The sequence below is a fragment of the Dermatophagoides farinae genome, chromosome 3 (assembly GCF_024713945.1).
Source record: "Dermatophagoides farinae isolate YC_2012a chromosome 3, ASM2471394v1, whole genome shotgun sequence".
Taxonomy (NCBI): domain Eukaryota; kingdom Metazoa; phylum Arthropoda; class Arachnida; order Sarcoptiformes; family Pyroglyphidae; genus Dermatophagoides; species Dermatophagoides farinae.
This window is the reverse complement of record NC_134679.1, coordinates 1,727,896-1,752,247: the sequence shown is the minus strand read 5'-3', so window position 1 is coordinate 1,752,247 and position 24,352 is coordinate 1,727,896. Positions and strand designations below refer to the sequence as shown.

The 24,352-nt window shown below is 29.1% G+C and overlaps 3 protein-coding genes across 4 annotated transcripts; all 3 read right to left on the bottom strand.

The window, feature by feature from the left end:
* Positions 1 to 268: 268 nt before the first annotated feature.
* Positions 269 to 13,688, bottom strand: LOC124498491 (uncharacterized). Its single transcript, XM_075729739.1, has 17 exons — positions 13,388 to 13,688; positions 11,467 to 11,782; positions 10,865 to 10,999; positions 9,954 to 10,073; positions 9,712 to 9,828; positions 9,515 to 9,640; positions 9,231 to 9,458; positions 8,929 to 9,172; positions 7,628 to 8,860; positions 7,168 to 7,564; positions 2,437 to 2,469; positions 2,238 to 2,367; positions 1,744 to 2,175; positions 1,531 to 1,680; positions 1,149 to 1,473; positions 503 to 1,080; positions 269 to 432 (listed from the first exon to the last, which is right to left on the bottom strand). The coding sequence occupies exons 2-17, from the start codon at positions 11,666 to 11,668 to the stop codon at positions 392 to 394; spliced, it is 4,491 nt and encodes a 1,496-aa protein (XP_075585854.1). The 5' UTR covers positions 11,669 to 11,782; positions 13,388 to 13,688; the 3' UTR covers positions 269 to 391.
* On the bottom strand, positions 2,727 to 5,536 carry LOC124498494 (polycystin-2-like protein 1). Its single transcript, XM_047062252.2, has 7 exons — positions 5,295 to 5,536; positions 5,125 to 5,238; positions 4,931 to 5,058; positions 3,861 to 4,856; positions 3,679 to 3,800; positions 3,490 to 3,610; positions 2,727 to 3,434 (listed from the first exon to the last, which is right to left on the bottom strand). Exons 1-7 carry the CDS (start codon positions 5,413 to 5,415, stop codon positions 2,892 to 2,894), a joined length of 2,145 nt encoding a protein of 714 aa, XP_046918208.1. The 5' UTR covers positions 5,416 to 5,536; the 3' UTR covers positions 2,727 to 2,891.
* Positions 13,689 to 14,731: 1,043 nt separating the features above from the next.
* LOC124498536 (adhesion G protein-coupled receptor L2) lies at positions 14,732 to 20,283 on the bottom strand. 2 transcript variants are annotated; one of them, XM_075729466.1, is made up of 10 exons: positions 20,121 to 20,283; positions 19,986 to 20,054; positions 19,598 to 19,933; positions 19,276 to 19,529; positions 19,060 to 19,205; positions 18,865 to 18,997; positions 18,534 to 18,563; positions 16,466 to 17,084; positions 16,164 to 16,408; positions 15,658 to 15,797 (listed from the first exon to the last, which is right to left on the bottom strand). In XM_075729466.1, exons 1-10 carry the CDS (start codon positions 20,192 to 20,194, stop codon positions 15,658 to 15,660), a joined length of 2,046 nt encoding a protein of 681 aa, XP_075585581.1. In that variant the 5' UTR covers positions 20,195 to 20,283. The 2 variants fall into 2 exon arrangements, with proteins under 2 accessions (XP_046918258.2, XP_075585581.1); XM_047062302.2 differs by lacking the exons at positions 18,865 to 18,997; positions 19,060 to 19,205; positions 19,276 to 19,529; ... (1 more) ...; positions 19,986 to 20,054; positions 20,121 to 20,283 and adding exons at positions 14,732 to 15,128; positions 15,189 to 15,433; positions 15,530 to 15,579; positions 17,170 to 17,404; positions 18,715 to 18,853 and having other exon boundaries at positions 15,662 to 15,927; positions 15,997 to 16,408; positions 16,466 to 17,105; positions 17,483 to 18,603.
* Positions 20,284 to 24,352: the final 4,069 nt, after the last annotated feature.

Sequence of the window (24,352 nt, the reverse complement as noted above, 5' to 3'; positions counted from 1 at the left end):
AATAATCAAAATTTCGTGATAATTACAGGTTTTTGTTTCATGATTCTAACACGGATGATATCGGTTGAAAAAACCCCTTGTGACGTCACCACACCCTATTATTTTCTCATCATCATTGTCATTGGTTAATGATTTGACGGCAAATATATATTAACGGATCATCGATAAACGTTGAAAATCGTGACTTATCTCATATTAAAAACGTCATTTATGATCGATGAAAACAATCAACAAGTGCAATTCTATTATTAATTAATCTAGGTAATTGTTTTCTTAATCGAGAATTAGAAATAAAATATTTATTCATTTTGCTTATAATTTGACTAAAAAAATTTCTTACAAAAACAAATTTATATATCTCAGTCACTATATCAATCAAACAAAGATGAAACTAATTGAAATGATCTTCATTTATTGATAAAACTAAGTGTCCTATGAGAGAATGAGAAGAAAAAAAGGAATTGTTAAGCCATTTTTTAATCAGCAAAAAAAAATTGCTTACTTTCGGATGGTAATGTTGCGCCTTCATTTTCATTTAAAATGACTCGATAATCACGACTCTTATATCGATAACGGATTAATAGTTTTTTAGGGCCACCAAGATGTGTATCAAAGAAACCAGGTAGATATGATTTCGAAGCTGATGTCAATATTAAACGTGAATCTTCATTGACCAACACTTGTAGGGCAACTTTAAAATCAAAAACATTTGCTTCGGCTGGTATTGGACCATTATAATTATCATATTGTTCAACATGGCTTTCTTGTCCATACAATGCTTTCTCAATGAATAAACCATCGACCGATTTTTCACGTTCAATAATTCGTTCATAAAAATCTTTCATCAATTGTATGTAGGCACATGCATCTTTACGACGTTCTTCGAGTAATAATGCATTCGCTTCTTTTTCTTTTTCTAGTTCTTCTTGTTCCATTTTCTTTACATAAACATCGATTATATAATTCTTGATTAGATAATATGATATTAATGGTAATATTGTTCCATATATTAGAGAACCTGGAACAATCTCTTCCGACAGTAATATTGGTAACATGTAAGTTTGCTGATTTCGTATTAATCTATAGCAATCAACGATATTTACAAAATAATTATAAAGAATTCATTACATTGATTAGATGATCCATACTTGATCCTTAGATTAACACCGGCAATCGTACCGACTGTCATGGCCGCACCAAGTGTGCTATATTGAGATAATCTAGTTTCACAACCATAATCCATCATGATGCCTAAAAATCCGAATTTTAATCCGACTTTTACACGGGTATTATTTTGTTTGAACTTATGCGTATAACTGGACGATATGAATGAATTTCGATAGCCAAATTGCAACGATCCATTAACACGACAATATTCATTTTCGTATATCATTGTCGTATTCATTGATGAATCTATACCGGCCTTATATGATAAATATCCGATAAAATGTTTACTAAATTGTCTGGTCAATACTATTCAAAAAAATTCAAGCATTATTCAATTTGAATTTCAATATTATTGATGCTTACTGAGTGATAGTCCTGGTCGGATACCAAATGATGAAATATACAAATTTGTATTACAGGTAGCATGAAGAGTTGGAGATAATGTACGAAAAACTTTCATACTGAACATTGGACCTTGTCCAGCACCAAATTCTATTTCTCCCCATGTTTTTGCTATAAAATCAATGATTAAAAGAATCGACCCATTTATGATGACAATTATTGTGGGTTACTTACGATTGAAAATATGTCGTAATCCAAGCGCTAGATTACCACTTCCAACGCCATTACGAACGCTTATCATTCCATTCAATATCACATGATTGTTGAGCGTTAATGGAGTATCTAATGATTGAGTTATGGTCATCGAACGAACTTCGATCGATGATGGTGAAATGACCAGTCTTCGATCATCATTATCATCATCATCGTCTGAGTCATCTTGTTGAAATAAATTGGTTGCATCGACCAATACGGTTATATTTCCTTTGGGACTGGTCCGTTGTTGCAGCATACGTTCCTCTTTTGCTTTAATCAATTGTTCATATTCTTCACGAATTTCTTTGACTGATTTGAATTTTTTCTCAACCAATGCCCAGGCTTCATTATTCTGAAGACCTGAAGCTCCTAATGCATCATAAACGGCCCGTTTATCTGGATCGCTTAAAACTAAAATCAGAAAAAAATTGAAAGACAATAATTATATTTAGAATAAAAGTAATGAATCATACCATCATAAGCTTTTTTTAATTTATCAAACATCAACTCGGCTTGTCGTTTGAGTGCCGGATTCGTGTGTTTATCCGGATGAAATTGTCGGCTGAGTAATCGAAAAGAATTACGTATGTCATCGACACTGGCCTGAAGAAAAAATAAAAAAAAATGTGCAAACAAAATTCAAACAAAAAAAACAAATTTAACAAATTTTACATTTTTAGGAACGTTGAGAAAGGCATAATAATCATCGATATGATCATTATTATGGTCATAATTCATGTTTAATTATAATTCCAATGAGGTCAAGTCAAAGGCAACGGGAAATATAATTGATTTAAATCCAAATTCATGGAAATAAAGATACTAAATAATAATAACACAAATAAAGAATTTTTTCAAAGAAAAATTTTTTTTAATCAAAAACAAAAATGTCACATGTATCATTGAAACTGTTCATAAACACTAGTATGGGTGAGAAAAAAAAAATTCAAAAATTCACGCGCTTTTTCTACGTAAAAAATTTCATTCATTTTTTTTATTTATTTTAATCAATCAAAATTTTAAAGCAATTAATTAATTTGAATTTTTCTCAATAAGAATGATAATGATTTGAGTTTTTTTCAAAATTTGACTACAAAAATATCTACTTCAAATCTATGTGATTAATTTTAGTCATCATTTTCGATTCGATTAGCAAAAAGTGAATCCATTTTATTCGATATGGTTGCCAATACATATTCCATACGATCCACACGTTTGGATATCTTTCCGAAATCAAATTGAGGCAAATGTCGTCCATGTAAACTCAACACAGAATCACGACGTTTATTCTTATTTTCTTCCATTTCTTTTTCGATCGATTTCTTTTTACCTTCTAGATCTTCGAACATTGCATGCAATTCAGTTTCATCCAATTCTCTATTCTGATCGATATCATATTTTGCAAACAACATTTCAATTTCTTGATCACTTAGATTTCGTTTCTTCAATTCTTGTCGGATAGTTGAAAAACTCACTCGACGTGAACCATCAAATCCAGATTGTTTGATTGCTTGTTGAATTTCTTCAATTTGTTCTTTTTGGGTACCAAGTTTGTGTAGGATTTGATTCGAAATGGCTTTGAAATAATCCATCATAGCAAATTCTTCATCATCTTTTAATTCAGATTTTACTTCTGCATACGTATCGTTGATGATAGCCAAAAACATGTTCTAAAACCAAAAAGTGAAAGTTTCTGAAATATTTCCGATAGAAAAAAAATCTTACCATCAGCACGAAAAAGACGAAGAAAATGTAGCTGAGGAAAAATATTGGTCCCAATACTCGATTAGCATTTTCAATGGCTTGAAAATCAAAATCACCAAGAATCAGACGTAACAATGTGAAGCTAAAAATGAAATTCAATCGTTAGATTTTTTTTATTGAAGAATCATCATATTACGAATAAAAACGTACACAGCTCTTCCAAATGAACTATAATCTTTGACTTGAGTTCCGAAAAGCAGATAGCCAAGTTGAGCGAATGCAAAGAATACGATAAAAAACATTAGACCGAAACCAGCAATATCTTTAGCGCACTAGAATATAGATAATTATGGATAATGGTAAAAATTTGAGCAAAAAAAAAGAAAACTTACACGACTAAGTGTTGAGCTCAACTGTGACATTGTTTTGTTGAAGCTAATATATTTGAAAATTTTGATCCACGAAACGAATGAAAGAACAGCCAAAATGTTGCTAAATTGAGCTGACCAAAATCCAAGTGTATCAAATTGATAGGTATCAATTTGAAGTGAAACGGTTCGATTGCCCATTTCGACCATATAGCCATGTTCGGCCAATTCTTCAGTGTATGCTTCATCAAAAATTTTTGTTATAATATATTTACGACAAACCAAAAAGAATACTAAAGCTAATGAAATGAGAATGATGAAAAGATCAAGATAATTCCAACCACTTGAACGAAGATAAGGTATGAAACCGAGTGCAGTAATTTCGAAAAATTCTTCAATCGTATAGTAAACAATGAAAATCAAAAACATTATGAAACAAACATAAAGACCAATCTGTGCCTGTGAACTATTTTCCAGTAGATTTAATGTTCGAAATTGCCATGATGTAAACATGCCACCAGTAGCTGGAAATTCGGCAATCAATTTAGTGACCACATATAGATTAATATTTGGATTATAAGTGGTGAAATCAATCAATACGGCACGTGTTCCACGATCAATCCAAAGGAATTCTTTCAATTTTTCAATAGTTTTAATGGCTATTGTTTTATTCAACGATAGATTAACAATATAGCCACCTTCGCCTGAATATGTGGACAATTGTCCCCATACATCATTCTTAGCGAATGATCGTATTTCTTGCCATTCAAATTCTGGTATATGTTTCTCATGAATATCATCACGATCTTCATAAATTTTTGAATAATGATTATAACAGGAAAATATTGCTCGTTGAAAATCTTTATGTATTTCACAGGAATCATTTCGTACACGAATCTGTCGCATACGTGGTGCACCAAGTAGATAATTTTCATACAAAATCGATTTGAATGAACTAGCCGTTTCATTATTATACCATTTATCCCAATACAAGCCATGAATTAATGGACCTTCGACAAACTTTTTTTTATGACAAATTCAAAAAATTGATTACAATTACCAGAGATATTCGAATTCATATTACTACTACTTACATCCCAGAAATGATCCATTTGTGTAGCCATACGAAATGTTATACCTTTTGAATCGGGTTGATCCAAAAACAGATTCGACATGATTTTCGTCTGATAATACATTGTTGGATTCATCATTGAAAATGTGACTGAAAAATGATAGAAAATATTTATGAAAAAAATTCTTCAATAATCTCCAGGTAAATTTTACTTACTATAAGTAATTGTAACCAAAAATGCAATATAGGTCAACAATTCTCGTAAAGTTGTTTTCACCACTTTAGTTTTGTCAGCATCTTTTGGTAGAATTTGTTTAGTGATCCAGAAATCTGTCCAAACTTAAGTTGTAGAAATTTTTTTCACCATAAATTCATAAATAACAAACCTTCGAGATTTCCTTGAATTGTTTGCCATTTAGTCTTCTTATTGATCATACCATCACTTGATGATGCAACCGATGAACTTTCGGCATCAAATTGCCTATCACTAGTAGCTGAATGAATCATTTTTTTTTCACCAGACCGACACACCAGAACAAAACGATAGCCAAATCACAAATGAAATATTTCAAATGGAGTGACTAGAAAATATATTCTTTTTTTTCTCTAGTTATTTGTTGACTTTTGAAGATCATCTTCGTTGTTGGAGACAATCTATTCTGTTTATCTATTAATGAGCATTATTAATTCATAAGAACGGGTGATTTTCAATCTGGATTCTATCTAGAATGGCAAAAAAAATGTATAATTCTGCTTGATAAAAAATGATCACAGATGACGTAAACGAATAAATTTTTTATTGAGCTTTATCCATTCAAATTATTATGGAATACAATTAATAAACAATCAGATAGATGGTCCATTCATGTTGTGAGAACATAATAATAATAATAATAAAATTTTAATAGACAGATAAATCACAGATAAAATGTTTTATATATTCAGGGAGTTTCATTCTGAATTGTTTATCAACATTATGTAAAATGATTGGATAGGAATGACGTAGAAAAAAATGTTGCCTAATTATTTGTCTACACAATTGTTTTAATCGAAATGGTTGATTATTATAATTATAATTGCCATACAAAGATTGTTTCAAAATGAATGTCAAATCTACGGACAATATGTTTGAATCCATAGATTTCAGGAGTAGAATATTCTCTTTCTGATCTTCGGGAAAAACATATCCAATGTTGATCATTTTGATGATTAATTTCGAATCAATATGATAACGAAATGCAACCGATAATGGATTATATGATGAATTTAAACGAAACGATGGATGTGATAGAATTTTATCGACTAGTATTGAATTACGATGTTCCATTGCAAGCATCAATGGTTGACGACAAAACAAATCGGTCACATTGACATTGGTTTCGGTTTGTTCAAGTATCAAACTAGCTATGGAATATTTTCGTTGTCGAATAGCAATAATTAATGGTGATTCTTCATAACCGTTGGATGTTTTATCTCGAGTATTCAAATTAATATGATTCACAATTAAATATTTTGCTATTTTCATTCGATTATGAATTATTGCGTCACCCAAAATTGTCGAACCATTTGCAAGTAATGGGAAATTTTCAAATATTGATTTTGATGATTGAATTGTTGGATTCATTTCACAATGATAATCGAAAATTTTTTTCATCAATGGCAAAAGTTGTTCCAGATTATCATTCATAATTGCTATTCGAATATCGGCATTTATATTGCATAATTTATTCTTCATATTTGATGCCGAGAGAATCTGTTTAATACGTATATGTTAAAGACTTGAGCTAAACTAAATTTAACACATTGAAAACTCTGTGTCAAAGACAGAATTTTCATGCCAACATTTTTTTGTGAGGCAACAGAATAGAGAATATCAGTTGTATAAATAAATATAAAATTAGATTTTGATTTTTGTTTTTTTTTCTGGCAAATTTAGATTTCACCATTTTGATTATACATTATATTGAGATCTTCAATTAAACAAAAAGTATACAACATTCGCACATTATTTTGGATAAAAACATATACAAATACATTTCAACTTTGTTTAGAAATACTATAAATATAATAAGTAGTAGATGAAATCAACATTATCATGTGTTTAAAATGATTTAAATAAATAATACTATAGCATAGCATGAATTATACAAAGAATCGACATTCTTTTTTGGTTTCATTAGTATCATGAGCAACATTCACTTCATCACTTGATGTTTGACTTGGATTCGATGATGATGTACATTCTACTTCGTCTTCTTCTTCTTCTTCTTCATCACCATCATCATCGTCGTCATCATCATTATCGTTATTGATGTTTGGATTTTTATTAAAATAATACGATACATGATTATTACCATTTTTATTATTAATGAGTGTTGATTTTCGTATCAATGAACAATATGGTATTGTTTGATCAGATAAAACTGATGATGAATAACCACTTGATTGATCATCACGACGACCATTCATGAAAAGGCAATTGTCATGTGTCATTTTTAATTGATCACTACAAACATCCGATGAGGATATATTACTTGTTAAATTTGCCGATGATGATTCACCGTTGGCCAATGGATGATGATGAGTTTGATGATGACCAAGACCAAATGAAGAAGGCCGTAAATTATTCAATTGAATTGTTTTGTATTTTTTCTCACTAAAATGAAAAAAATATTAATATTATCATTAGATATAACAAGCATTATTATGTAATTATTACCTGAATTTACGAATCTTTTGACAACATTTTATGAAAACAAACAGAATTATCATTAATATTAATAATAATGATGCAATATGTAGGAAAGAAAAAATTTTCTTGCTCATTGTATTGACAACGTTTGAACAATGTTTTAAACATTGATGATCATCACCATTCATATCACTGCACAGAACATATGGTTCTGGACAGATACATGATAATGTAACATTACAACGATATGGACAATTTAATGGACAATCATATGATTCGTTTCGTGGTTGTTTATACGAATCAATAGTGTCTAGATAGGTTACATTTTGATGTCGTAAACGATTATTAGTAAATAATTCATATATGCCAGAATTACGGCCAAATTTATCGGTCACATAAACCGAACCGGTATGGAGATCGCTCCAAAATACTGTATTATCGAATACATCAATATCGAATGGATGTCCTAAATATTGTTCAGAATTTAATATGATTCGTTGATTACTTCCATCAAAATGTATTGAATTGAGCGAATGTAGTTTGGCATCTAGCCAATAAATCTGCTGTGAAAGATAATCAATTGTCAATCCCATTGGCATGATAACTTGATCGGTAATCAATTTTCGTTCGCTGCCATCTTGAGACATTCGAATAATTTGACCTTTTTCACTCCAAACTATCCACGATTCGATTGGATTTACTTTAATATCTTGAGCTTCATGTAAATTTTCAGCAAATACAAGAACTTTATTCGGTTTGAGCAATTTTATTACTTCGATATGATTTAAATCAGTGTTGATTAAGTAGAGCAAATGATTAATCCAATCTAAAGATAAACTTCTGACACGATGATGACATTGTGCCAGAATGGCAGGTACTGATATTTTTTCCAATCCAATTGGACGATCTTTATCAAAGCGATCCAAATATAATTGACCACGTTGATTTGATGCAACATAATAATTCGAATGAATATTATAATCAAAAACCAGTTGAGATGGCACGTCATCATCATCATCTTGATTGAAGTGAAATAATTTCGTTGAATTATGAATCTTTGGGGCAGAATATAAAGATTTTGACCATCGTATTGTTTGTATGTGATCATCAACCGAATATATCAGCTGATTATGATGATTGGTAAAATTTCGAACACAATAATCATTGAGTACGGTAAATCCATCTGCACATTGACATTGAAAACCACCTAAAGTGTTTATACAACGATGTCCTGAACAAATGCTATAATCTTCGATACATCTGAATATGGAATATAAAATGATGAATGAATATAATGTTCAAAGTAAAGTGCATGAAAAAAAACTTACTCATTTATATCGTAACATCGTTTTAATTTTGGATTCCATCTGAAACCTTTACGACATGATGTAGTATTATTTGGCAGATCAACAATTTGACAATTTGCTTCATCCGAATGATCCATACAATCAGATGAACCATCACAATACAATGAGATCGGTATACATTCTACACCATTATGACAAAGAAATTCTTCGGCAAAATCACATCGATATGTACAATTTCGTTCATCAGAATCGTCACTGCAATCAACTGGATAAAAGTTATCTCGAGTTATTCGCATCTTAATTTATAGTAAAAAAATGCTTACATTTTTGATCACAAACCAAATATTCTGGAATACATTCAAAACTATTGTGACATTTGAATTCATCCGGTTGACAAATTGAACCATGAATAGAATAATGTTGATGATGTTTATCGCAATCAAATTCATCTTCACCATCTGGACAATCATCAATTTGATCACATAATTTCTCTTTTGATATGCATTCATTTGATTTTTTACATTTAAAATCATCGATAAAGCATTGTGTACCTGTGTGTAGATAATTGAATCAAATAATCTATTTGATATACTTAATTATCACTTACAATTTGGTGAATTTTCATCCGAATCATCACCACAATCATTATGGCCATCACATGCCAAATTCAATGGAATACAATGACCATTTGAACATTTAAATTCATCTTTTGTACATAGTGAACGATGAAACACTGAAACAAATTGAAAAATTAAATTTGTTCATCATAGCGAAAGAAAAAACAAACGAAATATGAATACTTACTACATGCAAGAACCGATTCATCAGAATCATCACCACAATCATCAATATGATCGCATACATTTTTCTTATCAATACAACGATTATTAGCACATCGAAATTGATGCTGTTCACAGTTCACTGCCATTGGAATGGATGGATAGAAATAAAAATTAAATTAAATCAAACGAATTGGAATTAATTCATGAAAATGATCATAATGTGTATGATGATGATGATAATAATAATAATAATAATGCACTTACGGCAATCAAGCTCATCGGACCCATCCTCACAATCGGGTTCCCCATCACAACGCCATGCGGCAAATATACATTTCTTTGTTGAATTGCAAGCAAATTCTGTTTCATCGCAACTATTTTTTGCTATATAAATCAATGGATGAAAAAAAAATATACAAAATTGAATTTGAGTTGAAAAAATTATGGTTGAAAAATCCAAATAGAAAGCTACACGCGTCTATTTACATTCAATGAGGAAAAATTGTGTTGTTGTTGTTGTTGTTGTTAACATTATCATCATCACATAATAATTTATAAGTTAGAATTCTAATTCGTTACAGTTGTCCATTGATTTGATTCATTCTCATCATCAATGACAGAATTCAACTATTCTATTTGTATAGTTGGCTATAACTTATCACATTTGACGAGCTGATGGATGAATAAATGATGCTTTCCACAATCAATTAGTGGATTGATGATCACATAGTATACTACTATCGTACAATATCTAACTATTAGAAAATAATTCAAACGGAACGAAATTTGTCATTTCGAAAGAAAAACAAAAAAAAAGTTTTCTATTTGTTTGTCATTGTTCAATTTTGTTCAATAATAATGCATATAGGGACCAAAAAAAAAAAAAAAAAGAAACGGCTTTTTAGCTAATGGCTTGATTTTCGTTCAAATGATGATGATGTTTAAGTCATATGATATACCATATTCAAAAACAAAACAAAAAAAGAAAAAATCCTGTATTACTAATCTTTCAAAGCTTTCGAATAATAATGCATCGATAATAGCATAAAGCGGAACAACAACAGCGACAAATCGAGTGTCAACAATAAGAAATTAATATATGTAGGAAATAAAGGAGCAATGTTTTTAAGCAAAAAAAAAATCAAAACAAAACAAAACAAAATGATTTTACTTACGACAATCGATCTCATCGGATTTATCTCGACAATCCGGATATCCATCACAACGTAATGATAATGGAATGCAACGAATTGGATATGAATTTTCGCATTCAAATTGGCTTATACTACAAACAGCATCATCAGAGAATCCTGTGTTGTCAATTTTTTTTTTTTTGGTCAAACAATAAAAACAAAAAAAAAAATATATCAATAACATCATCATAAATAAGAATATTCTTTGTTTTTCAAATTCACGATTCTACACTTCACGGTTTTTGACCTTTTTGTCAAATTAATTTTGTGTTTATTGAATTAAAAACTTTTTTAAATATCTCTATCATTCTATAATTGCTGCCAAGCTGATTGCTATAATTTATTTTAAATCGTTTTTGTACAATTTAAAGTTTTTAGTCAATAAATTCTAATTTGAAAATTTTTATTTCCATTTTCCAATTTCAATCATGGCAATGATGATCAAACAAATGCCTACCTACATCAGTTGATCAACATGACACATTTCACAAAATCAATGGTTGTAACCTTACAACATAAATCAATCACATATACAAATAATAATAATTTTTCATTGCAATAATAATACAAATTCTTGTGCTTACCAAAACAAATGGTGATAACATTGATAAATGTCAAAATAAATAATAGACGATTAAAGATTTCATTTTTCCGTAATAATAATAATGGCAATGATAATGATGATGGTGTCACCGTTGTTGGAAATTTATTATTATTATTATTATCATCATTTACCGACGACGATTGCCAATCTGATTCCGTTTGTTGTTGATGAAATGATTTCATTTTTTTTTTTTTTTTTGTTGATTTTCGTTTTCACCAAATCAAAATTAAAACATCAACATGATGCATACATTCAAAAAAAAAAAAAAAAAAATTTCCAATATCGATCACAGGACTCTATGATGAGATTGATTGATTTATATGAGAGAAAACAAAAAATATTAATATAATAATTTGATTTGATGAACAAATTGAATGTAAAAAATTGTTGGATTGAAAAACAAAAACATTCACAACGACTAATGACGACGATGATGATGATGATGATGATGATGAAATAACAAATAATCATGTTCAAAAACAGCAGACGAAAGAAACATTTTAAATATAAAAAAAACTGAATTTTAGATTTTTCTCTCTCTCTCTTGCTCTCTCTTATTGGATAAATCTACTACTGTATGGCATAAAAAAAGGTGATGATGATGACACACACGACATTTATCTGTCACACATTTTGTATTTAATAACTTTATTATCATTATTAGTTTGAACTAAAATAGGCTTAAATTTATGAAGAAGCAAAAAAAAATTTTTCTTTTCAATTCAATACCCTTAAATAGGATATATATAATATCTTCTTCGATCCATCATCATGCCGAAAGGCTCGAAGCTATTTGAACTAAGGGATTCAAATTACGGCAATTGAAAGAAGAATACAGGAAATAGAATAGAATATAATACATTATGTACAGTTGACTTTTTTTTTTTTTTTTGGTTTTGGTTTTGGTTTTGGTTTTTGTGATCGTTTGTCTCAAACTACGAATCAATGAGAACAATGAAAAATTCGGGGTTACAAAAATTTGATTATAGTTATCGTCTGAGTCAGTTCTCTCCCTACGGCTAGTTTTTTTTTTACTGGCCCGATATTTACAAAACAAATGACAAAACGCTTTTTTTATAAGGATGGTATGATCCAAAATTTTTGTTGAAAATGTCTCACTATCTATATGTACACACACACACAAAAAAAACACATTTATCGATTACTAAATTCTGACCATTCTGTACTTGTTCATTCAATCATTAAATACATTGTGTGTGATACATCTCAAGGACTAAAATTCATCACATTTTTCTATGTGATCCCATGTGACAATTATAATTCATTTTATTTCAACAACAAATGGTCAACAACAAAATGTTAAGTGCACTTCAATGTCAATGTCGAATGTTTTGTTTTGTTTTCTGATCTCTCTGTTTTGGAGTTGACAACATCCAAGAACAAATGAACAAAAAAAAAATTTGTACCAAAACAATCACCAGATGTAATAATGATAATAATTTTCATTATAATTCTTTTATTGGATTCGTCATCAAAAAAGTCAGCAGTAACAACAACAACAACAACAACAAATCATCAACATTGGATTAATGTTTTGAACGTTTCGAATAATTATCATCATCATCAACAGATTTTATGATATGAATTGCTAATAAAATTTTTCTATGCCTCTCATGTGTATATAGTTTCGAGAAAAAAAAAATTTCTAATCAAAATGCAATTGATAATTATAAATGAGATGGAAAAAAAACAAACATATTTACCAGCCGGTAAATGATGTTTAAAAAAATTTTATGAATAGTTTGATATCATTATCAAAAGTCAAACAGTAAAATGTTTAAAAATTTATTCATCATCATTAGACAAATGAAGAATTTTTTTATTTTTAAATTCACATTCATTAGACCTTGATGTCAAATTTTTATTCGAATGGTACATACATTGGAAATTCTTTTTTTGTTTTTTGTTTTTGTGTGTGTGTGTGGATCGAGAAGAAAAAAATAACACTGCAGTGTCAGTTACATATATATAGTTCCGGTGTTTTATAGTTGTTTATGATTTGTCATATTTTGAATCAAACAACAAGAAAAAAAATGGAAAAATTTTTCACTTTTAATAAACAACCATAAATTTGTTATTGTCACACGAAATTTTTATTTTTTTTTTGCTGATGAATTTAACCAAATCAACATACACCAAGTGCATAGAATAGATGAAATGGTAATGGAATATCAACCATCATCACCATCACCACCACCACCACAAATTAAAGAAAGTTGAAAATGAAAAAAGAGAGAGAGAAAGAAAAAAAAGTGGCGTGATTTAACCACTTTGAAGCACACATGTGCATCAGACTCAAACAATGGAAATTAACCGGCAAGATAAACTACAAAATAAGCATACAAACACACACACAAACAAACACCGTCTGTATGAAATGGTTAAATGGCAACGATTGTCATTTGATGACGATGATGACGACAAAAGCAAAAAAAAAAATGTTAAGAATGATCCAATATTATTATGACCATGAATCATTATTTAGTCATATGTTGAGGTGGAAAAAGAATTCTGTTTGAATGAATGAACCACAAACAAGACAGAATAGTCAGCTATGTATGACAATCGACCGATTGACAATGAAATTTTCGAAAAAAAAGCTCAAATATCATGAATGATGATAGGTTTTTGTGTTTTCGGTAAATGAAAGTGAAATGGAGAAGGGAAAAACACGCGCCGAAAAATTTTTATTCAACCAAAGAAAAAGCAAAAGCAAAAAAAAGAAAGAAAACGGACATGCGAACCCCATACAAAGTCGGTATTCGGTATACCATTATTGATCATCAGTCGATAGCGGTGGTGGTGGCAACCATATGTGGTGCACATATAAGCTATATATATTCAAACGAAGTAGTGAAACTAGATATAACCAGATTTTTCTATTCATTACTGTTATTGTTGTTTACTGAAATTCGAATGAGAACCAAAAAAAAAAAAAAACAAAACAAAACATTTACATTTGAAAATTGATTATTGTCGATTCTTTGTTTTTTTTTGGCCGGATCTTCTTATTTTATTCTGGATTCATCGTAATCAATTTTTTCTTTTTTTTTAGATCGATCACCGGTCATAGGATTATTATTATTTCAAATTCGAATTGAAAAGATTATTATTAGGCCTAGAAAATGAAATGATCCGATTTGTCGAATGTTTTTTCCCCAAGATCAAATTTCTATCTATTTTGTTGTCCAAACACACACACACAGACAAATAAACTAAACACATTTGTTTGTCAGATTTTTATTTATTATTCCGATTATGATTAGTAGTAGTATTTATTTTATATCAATGATTATGATGATTCTGTTTATTAATATTATTATTATTGTGATCATGTTCATCATTTTCGTTCAGATGATTTTCCTTTTCCAACATTTCTGTTCGTCGATATGATGGTTGTATTTCTTGTTGCTGTGATGATGATAAAATTGAATCGCCATTGATTTTATTATATGATGATTTTTGTACTTCATTAAATGATCCTGATCCAGATCCATATGAAATATTACTACTATTTACGCTTATTGATGTACGCATCTTTGTCGACATTGTTTTCGTTTGTTTGATACGATTTTTTCGTTTAAAAAATCTAAAAACTTGTTCAGTCAATAAGAATATTCCCTAACAATCAAAAGAAAAAAAAATAGATGAAAAGTATTCATAGATAAAAATCATTCTTACCTGACTACCATTCAATATAATGAATAATATTGAGAATAGATATGGAATAGGTATTTGTTCATTAATATAAATGATTGCCAATAACCAGGTAAGACCAAAATTACAGAAAAATAAAAATGCATTCAACATGACGGAAAAAAGATGTTTGGTTTTTGAAGATCTAGTATGTATTGGACTTGTACAATAACGATACATAATCAAAACAAAAAGTATGAGATTCGTAGTGAAAAGACCATATAATGGACCTATATATACACATAATTATTATAAATATACGAATAGAGAAATTAATGACCTAGAATAAGCAAAGATAATTCCTGTTTCCGTTGAAGATTATTCACCTAGAAATAGCCAGATATGTTTTGTATATCTATATGATGATAGCCAACAACTTTAAAAAGAAAAAAAATAATTTACAGAATGAGAAAAACATATTTTTTTTAATTCAGAAAAAAAATCAAAAAATAACTTACAAATAACGTCCACATAATGATTCAAGTACATCTTGCCAAACTTGAGTCTCTGTCCAATAGAACCATGTTAAACCAATACCAATGATTGCCATCGGTGAAATGTAACCAATGAGAAGATAATTTCTTGATGAAATGGCTACGCCTAATGGTGAAAACACAATAAACCATGAACAATGAAAACATTTTAGAAATGTAAAACAAATCATTGCCAACAATGAAAATAATAAGATTATTGATATTGATTGACAAAGTAAATTTGGTTCATCCTATTCGTGTGGAATACAACAAAAAAAAATTAGAAAATGATTCGAACAATTTCAATCGATTTGATTTACCTTTTCACGTTCAAGACCAAATAAAATGATCAAATGTGAAACGACTAACCAGATTCCCATATGAAAATTAAGTAGAAATAAATTTGATTTCGTTCGAAATTGATCATTTAAAACATTCAATGTTTCACGATTATAACGAAAAGAAATAAACAATGCAATCATTGTACAAAGAATGGTTATCGTCGATGTAATACGTGTTAGCCATGTTTTTATTTGATCATCACCATCTCGACCATAAATATCGACAATAATGACAATACTGGTCAGATGATTGCATTCACAAATTGAAGCGGAACGATTTGATTGGATTTTGCGATAATAACAACCTTCGGTTGACCAACATTTTTCGGTTATATTCCAATAATAACATGTAGGTTTATCACCAAATATTAGCCGATCATAATTCGTTGTTCTATTCATATATTTCATTCAGTGAAAAATTAAAATGATGGTCATAAAAATAACTTACTCCAGATTGAAATAATGTGGTTCAGGGAAATGAACTGTTTTATTATCATCATTAATGACCATTGAAACGATTGGCGTGTTTAATAGTTGAAATTCGTTCATCGTATCGTTTCCACAAATTTGTGATATGAGATTTTTACTGTTTACGAGAGATGCCGTTGATGAAATTGAAATTTTATCAGTCGAATTACTCGATAGACTCATTGATGGTAATGAAAGTCGAGTATTATTCAATTCATACATCAATGATTGATTCGATTGTAATGTCGAATATTTTGAATGAAGTAAAACATTTGAACATTCAATGACGACTATCGGACGATCATCGAATGGTTCTTCTTCTTGTTTTTTATTCATTAAAAGCGCCAAATTTTCGGCAAGATTTAATACTTTGTCCGAACTTTTTAATCGCTGTACATTGGTCATATTCAACCATGTTTCTGAACGGCCAAGTAAATTATCGACAACCAATAATGATGAATATGTTAAATTAGCCATATTAACATTAGATATAGTTATATTTTTGATTATCTCAGTCAGATCGGATAAAAATTCTTCCAATTTATCCGGTGTTATTGACTGGGATTCATTTTTGATTTGTTCATAAATGGAATCGATTTCTTGAATATGATTACCGATTTCTAAAAAAAATCAATATTTGAATAAAAAAAAATAATTCAAAGAAATCATAAAAATTTAAAATACCATCTGGAGGAAACGGTGTCAACGTTGAAGTGGCCGGTGGTTTATCCGTTGGACCGTTGACAACTAAATGTTTTTAAACATCGAAGATGTTCAACAGATTTTGGTAGATTTTGTTTGCCAACAGGATGTTCAAGTATAATACGATTCGATCGTTTCAATCGATATGATGAAAAACCATTTTCACATGATATTCGTGTATGATTTTTTGGTTCATAACAATTTAGACTACATTTTTCTATTATATATATTATGATTAATATGACATCTATTAGTATAGAATTGGAATTTTTTAAATTAAAATAATTTCAATTACCATCATTAGTATTGTTGAAATTCAATTGTCCAAACACTGGCAATAATAAATGAAATATGAAAATAACAACAACAAATGTCATGTGAATGAGAAACATTGTCACATTTGTTTTAACACAATAACAACAACAACAACAACGAATGATTCTAAATAATTCATTAAATTATTGATGAATCAACAACATTCTGGCCAATAATAATTGGACCATAAATATGAAAATGCATCGATATGAATGAATGTGAGGAATAGCACACAAAATAATGATGATCAGATCATCAAAAAAAAAAAAAAAAAAAAAAAAATAAAAAAATAAAGTAAAAAAAAGCACACGAACGTTGCAAATATATTATTGCCTGTAGGTAAGAAAGAAACAAAATATAAAAAAAATTTTCTTATTATCATCCCACGATGTTTGTGTGTGTGTGTGTATTTGTGATTGGTTGTCCTGGCTAGTTTGTAATGTTTGATTTGGTCTTTCCATACATGAACTGCAACAGCAACAAATTGGCCAATTCGCATAATGATGCTGTTGTTGTTGTTGATGATGATGATGATGATGATGATTGTTAATTGTGATCATCAGTTGATGATCATCATAATACAAAGAAATACAATGAAAGAAAAAAAAAGTCACAAGAAACCAAGAAAATTATCAGTAATCACACAATATGTTTTTTTTTACATATATTTGATTTGGCAAATATAATTACTCTTTCATTTTATTGTTTCATCATCATAATTGACAATTTTTTTGTTGTTGTTGTTGAAAAAGAAAGAAACAAATCATAAAATTTTCATTTCATTGTATGCGTGTTTGTTCTACTATAATGATGATAATTTGTTCGACATCTTAAATGATTAGAGATTGTCATGAAACGAAAAAAAAAACATGAATGTTGATTGAATTAATCGGCGATCGCTTTCATTATTCACATACATACACACACACACACACACGATGTAAATGTGATTGTATCGGTTGATTGCAATAACGAATGCTGCCTTGATCAGTGCAAAGGGGTTTCACTTCCATCATCATCATCATAATCACCATCATCATTTTCCATATCCAAATACACGTGTAATGAAATAGACATTTTTAATGACAATAAATTTCACACCTAAAAAAAATAATCATAATTACTATTACTATAACCACGAAAAATAAATAATAAAAAAAAAATTGAAAGCTATAGGGCAATTAAAGCATTGTATACCACATCACCACCTACCCATTGTTATATTATTAATAATGGAAAATTTTTTCTTTTCCATTATTATTAATAATAATCATCATCATATTCATAATCAACAAAAATGTAAACAACCATTCATTGCCCATCATTAATTGCGAATCATCGATCATCGATCATCATCATTATCGTTGTTATTGACATTTGTTAAATTATCGTCATATAAGTTGGTTAGATTACCATTGAATACATCTAATGGTAATGAATTCAATTCGAATCGTCCTCGTTGAACACCGAAACGATTTTCAATATAACGAAATTCCTATGAATAAATGAATGAATAAATAAATAGATAATTTTATTGATTTTAGCTGATTTTACCACTGGTATGGAATCTCCACGTTGAACCGCTGAAGCATTGGCCAAAAGTTCATCCCAATCGAAAAGCAATGAATCAGTCAATTCACCGAAAACATTCACATCGATCAATTGAATAGTCTGGATCGTTGGTCTTAAAATATCAATGACAACTAAAATAAAATAATAAATAAATAAATTTGAGAAATAAAAAACGAATAAAGCATTAAAATTAAAAATTACAATTATCAAGTGGAAATTTTCCACGAATATTTTCTTCAAAAAAATTCTGTATATCTTGAATGATTTGTGATTTTTCCGAACCAATGTATTCATAAAATGTACGAACATCACGTTGACATATTGCCAACAATGTTTGATTGCCAATGAAACAACGGAATTCCATCGAAGGATTCATGTTGATCCATTTTCGTAGTATTAGTTGATATTGAAATTTAGGTGGATTATGGCAATCGAAATCCGAACAATGATCAAATCTGAAATGAACAACAAATTAAGTCTTTCATGTACAAACGAAATAAAGATAGGTTATTATTAAACATACGGATCGATTAAATCATGAACGATTTTGTCCGAACTTTTAAGCATCAGAAAAACACTGGTTAAATCGGAACATTTTGTACCGTTAGCCTGTACCCAACTTGCATCTTCACATGAACTCCAATTTAATTTGGGAAATAAATTTCCATATCGACGTAATGATCTTCGTATTCGTTTTTCGATCTGAGGAAATTCAATTACATTTATTTCTTCATTATTATCACTTGGATCATCATGGTTATCATCCCAATCAATTCCATTATCGTCATCATGATCATCACTGTGACCATTTTGATTATGTCCATTGCCATTTGTCACATGATAAGATTCAGAATTGCAACTAAACAATATAATCATATAAGATTAATCTAAAACAAAAGAAAAACTCTTACCATTCTGGAAGAATTATTCCATCTGACAGTAGATATTCGCGGAATTTATCATCAATTTCAATAATATCACTATGAACAGATTATTGATAAATGATCAATTTCGAAAAAAGTAAAACAAAAAATTATTTATCAAACCTTTCGATGGATAGATGGCCAAGAATGGAAAACCATGATGAAAAACTGCATTTTAAAACATCATCAACCAACATTGTAAATTTAAATTTAAATTTGACAACACAACAAAATTAAATTTCAAAGCAAAAACATCTAAAACAATTCAAAATTCATCAACACGTGAATAACAAAAAAAAATAATAAAAACAAAATAGGAAATTTCTGAGAAAAATTCTTTGTTGATGAAAAAAAAAATGTTGCAGAAAAAGTTTTCCGATTCGAATTCTGAATACGCGCAGTATAGTTGCTACCGTTGTGTGATATTCTTGGACTGCTAGCAATTCTATGGATTCGAATTCTCTGGGAATTCTCTTTTTTTTTGGAGAAAAAAAATGCACAGATGCTACAATTATTTAGTGGCCTTAAGAATCTTGCCCAATGAAATTCGGCCCGTCTCTTGATTCAGTATGATTCGATTATACTTATAGTGATGATTGAAGGATGTTTTTATTTATCTTGAAAATATATAGTGCAATTTCAGCTTTTTTTTGTTGGGATTTTTGAAAAAAAAATTAATTATTCATCAATGAAAAAAAAAATTAATCTTTAATTATTTGAACAAAACATGTATTCTGTTTGCAATTCAAAAATTCAAGATTTCGTCAATGTTTTCACAGTGACAACAATTTTTTCATCACTGTTCTTACATCATCATCATCATCTTCATCATTGTCATGAGTCGATAAGATGATTTAAAGTTCCAGAAATTTTTTTTTATGTCAACTAACATTCACTAACAATCACCACCATCATCATTGGTATAATAAAAAAAAAGAGAAGAAACGGAAAAAATTTGTTTCCGTCATGGTCGACCATTATATTATATGTACAAAGCATCTTTTGAATCTATTTGTTAGTTGTCAAACATTTTAATCGGTAATGAAAATGCATTAAAATAGTGTTATTTCTGTTCATTTCCGTTATTTGTACAATTTGTTCTATATTTATAATAATGATGTGTGTGGTCATCGAAAATGGTCATTGAATGAATTGAATTTTTTTCACTTATAATTGTCATCAACACAGTGATCATCAATCAATCGATTACTTAGTTGGTTGATTGTATAAATATAAATGATGATGATGATGATGATGATGATAACTCGATTTGTGTATCGACAATTATTACTTATATCGGCCACTATTAACCATCGATGGAAACATTCTAAACATAAAAATCATCATCATCATCATTATAATGAATATTCATTTGTAAATAGAATAATCATGTTGTTCATTAAGATTATACTTATATCATCATCTGTACAAATTCGACCAGTTTGGGCTGTTGGTGGTAGAGGTGTGGCTATATCATCGAAAGGAAATCGTGGCCATATTGGCGCTAAACCAGTGGATTCAGGTGAAGATAGTGGTACATTGACTGTTATATTGGTTGTTATACTTCCTGTTGCTCAAATGTTTGCCGTTCTATTATTAATTATTTTCATAAGAATGTTTTATCGTTGTTTATGTTCATTATCATTATTTCGATCATCATGTTCTGATTGTTGTTCAGATTGTTGTTGTTGTTGTTGCTTGTTGTTGTGATAATCAATCGTCTGTGTCAAAACAAAAATCAAAAAAATCCAAATTGAATGATAAATATCGTGAAAATTCTATACAAATTAAACAGCCAACAAAAACAATAACAACGGTAACAACAACAGCAACAACAAAAAAATTGAATCGTAATAATGGTAGAAATAATCGTGTTAGTGATCGATCATCATCATCACCACAAACATCATCAACAATGATACCAATGACAATGATGACAATGAAACATCAACAACAATATTGTTATGTACCAGAACCATTTGGAAAAGACAACAAAACTAATAATAACCAAGAAAACATTGATCATTCATCAATCAATTTTGTTTTTATCAATAATAATAATAATAATAATAACCGACCATCATCGGTATCGTCGAAAAAATCGGCATCAATCTCAATGAATAATCGACATCATCATCCTCATAATAATGATAATCAATGTTCATCACCATCATCATCATCGAATATATCATCATCAAGATTAAATACTTTTATTACTAAACAAATGATGATCATGCCCAACAGCAGTGCCTGTATGAAACATATGCCATCAATTAATGGATCATCATTAAAGCCTAATAATAATAATAATAATAATAATCCTTCTACAATAATGATCAATGATTATCCAAAACCATGTCAACCACCATTATTATATCGTCCACAACAACAACGATCATCATCAGAATCAATAATGATAATGAATACAAAGATGAACAATGATCTGATTTCTCGTAATCTATCGCTTGATTCACATCAACAACAATTATATTATTTACAAAAATTCCAAAAACAAGATTATAATAATGATGATAATTGTAAACGTGATAATCATTCTAATAATAATAATCAAAATAGTGATTATTCAATAGTCATTGATGATAATATTTACGATGATGATGATGATGATGATAGTAATATTAAAGATTGTAGTGATATGATTGAATGTGATGATGATGATGATGATGATAATAATAACATTGTTCATTCTGCTATCGATCATGATGATATTTACAATCAAAGATCAACAAATCTTTTGCCAACATCATTCTGTCATCAATATCATCAATCATCGAAAAGAGCTTTGTGGCCAACAACATCAATGAATTGTCAATCAAAATCATGTTTAACAACAAAATCATCATCAATTCCACCATGTACAATTGGCAATTCAAATCATTCAAAATGTTTACATACATATTGACAATAAGGAAAACAACAAATTTTCTTTGAAAAAAAAAATAAAATAATAATCCAATTATCATTATTTGCAAATCTATAAATATTATATAAATTTTAATGACGCAAGAATAAAAAAAAAGAAAATGTTATGATTCTATTCACATTCACAGTTTTTTTGTTGTTGTTGTTGTTGTTGTTCAAACATTCGATTCTATTGGTTCACTTTTTTTACGATGACAATGAGAAATTTATTAAATCAATTGGTACCACTATGTACGACAATAACCAGATTTCATTACTCACGAATCCGAAATTAACCCGAAAATCAAAATGAAAATCTATCGTGCAATGAATTGGCAAATAATCGTGTATCCTATCAACTTTTTTTTTTGATTATATTTTTCTTTTTTCTCTTACGCACACACACACACACAGACTTCATTTCAAATTATTACATCCTCGACTGGATTCAGATTTTTTTTTATTAACCAGATGAATCTGTTGATAATTATATCGAAATGAAGTTCACTAACTTTGTACGATGTGTAAAAGTTAATTTATCATTCGTATGTATTGTCAATGTGTGTTTATTATTATCCGATTTCAATGTTTCGGTGGATCTGTTTCGTAAAACGTTTTGAAATCTTTTATTTATTTTTCTTCCAGTCACTGTGTTTTAATGGATTGATATATTCTCCTCGAAATGGCCACAATATATTTCTGTTTCATCATCATCATCGTGGACCATTTGGATTTTTTTTTTTTTGGTTTTGGTTTTTCGTTCCAAAAACAAAAATTGAATTGGTAAATGAGAAAATTTTCATTTCATTTTGGAACTAGAACATAAAACAACAACAACAACAACTTATTTTTTGCTGTTATTATCATCATTATCATAATAATGATCATGATGATCATTTTCATTGTCATTGTAATTGTAATAATAATCATTTTCTTTCTTATAAAAATTCTTATACTGATACTGACTTGAATTATTTGGTCGGTTAAATGTATGATGATGATGGAAAAAAAACAACATACCGGATTACCGAATATAAACAGCTGCTGCTGCTGCTGTTTTTTTTTCAATGGATTTCTTTTTTGAATTTACAAATGTCATCATCATCAAACGAATGAATATTGAGAACAATTTGGAAACAATTTTTACCATCATCATTGTCTTTTTGTCATTTGAAATGACTTTTTTTTGTTGATTCAAATCAATCCCTTGAGATATGAACTTCGTATTCGTTCGATTGAGTATGAGAATATAGATCATAAAAATGTAGAATAATCAAATAGCAATAACAATACACAGTAGTAGTAGTAGTATGACTTTAATTCTGAAATATCAAACGACAGTTAACATTCAGAGAAAATAAAAAAAAAATAAAAACAAACCGTATTTGAACGTGACATTTTTTTTCTAACTTCAACAATCAGTCTCAAGACAG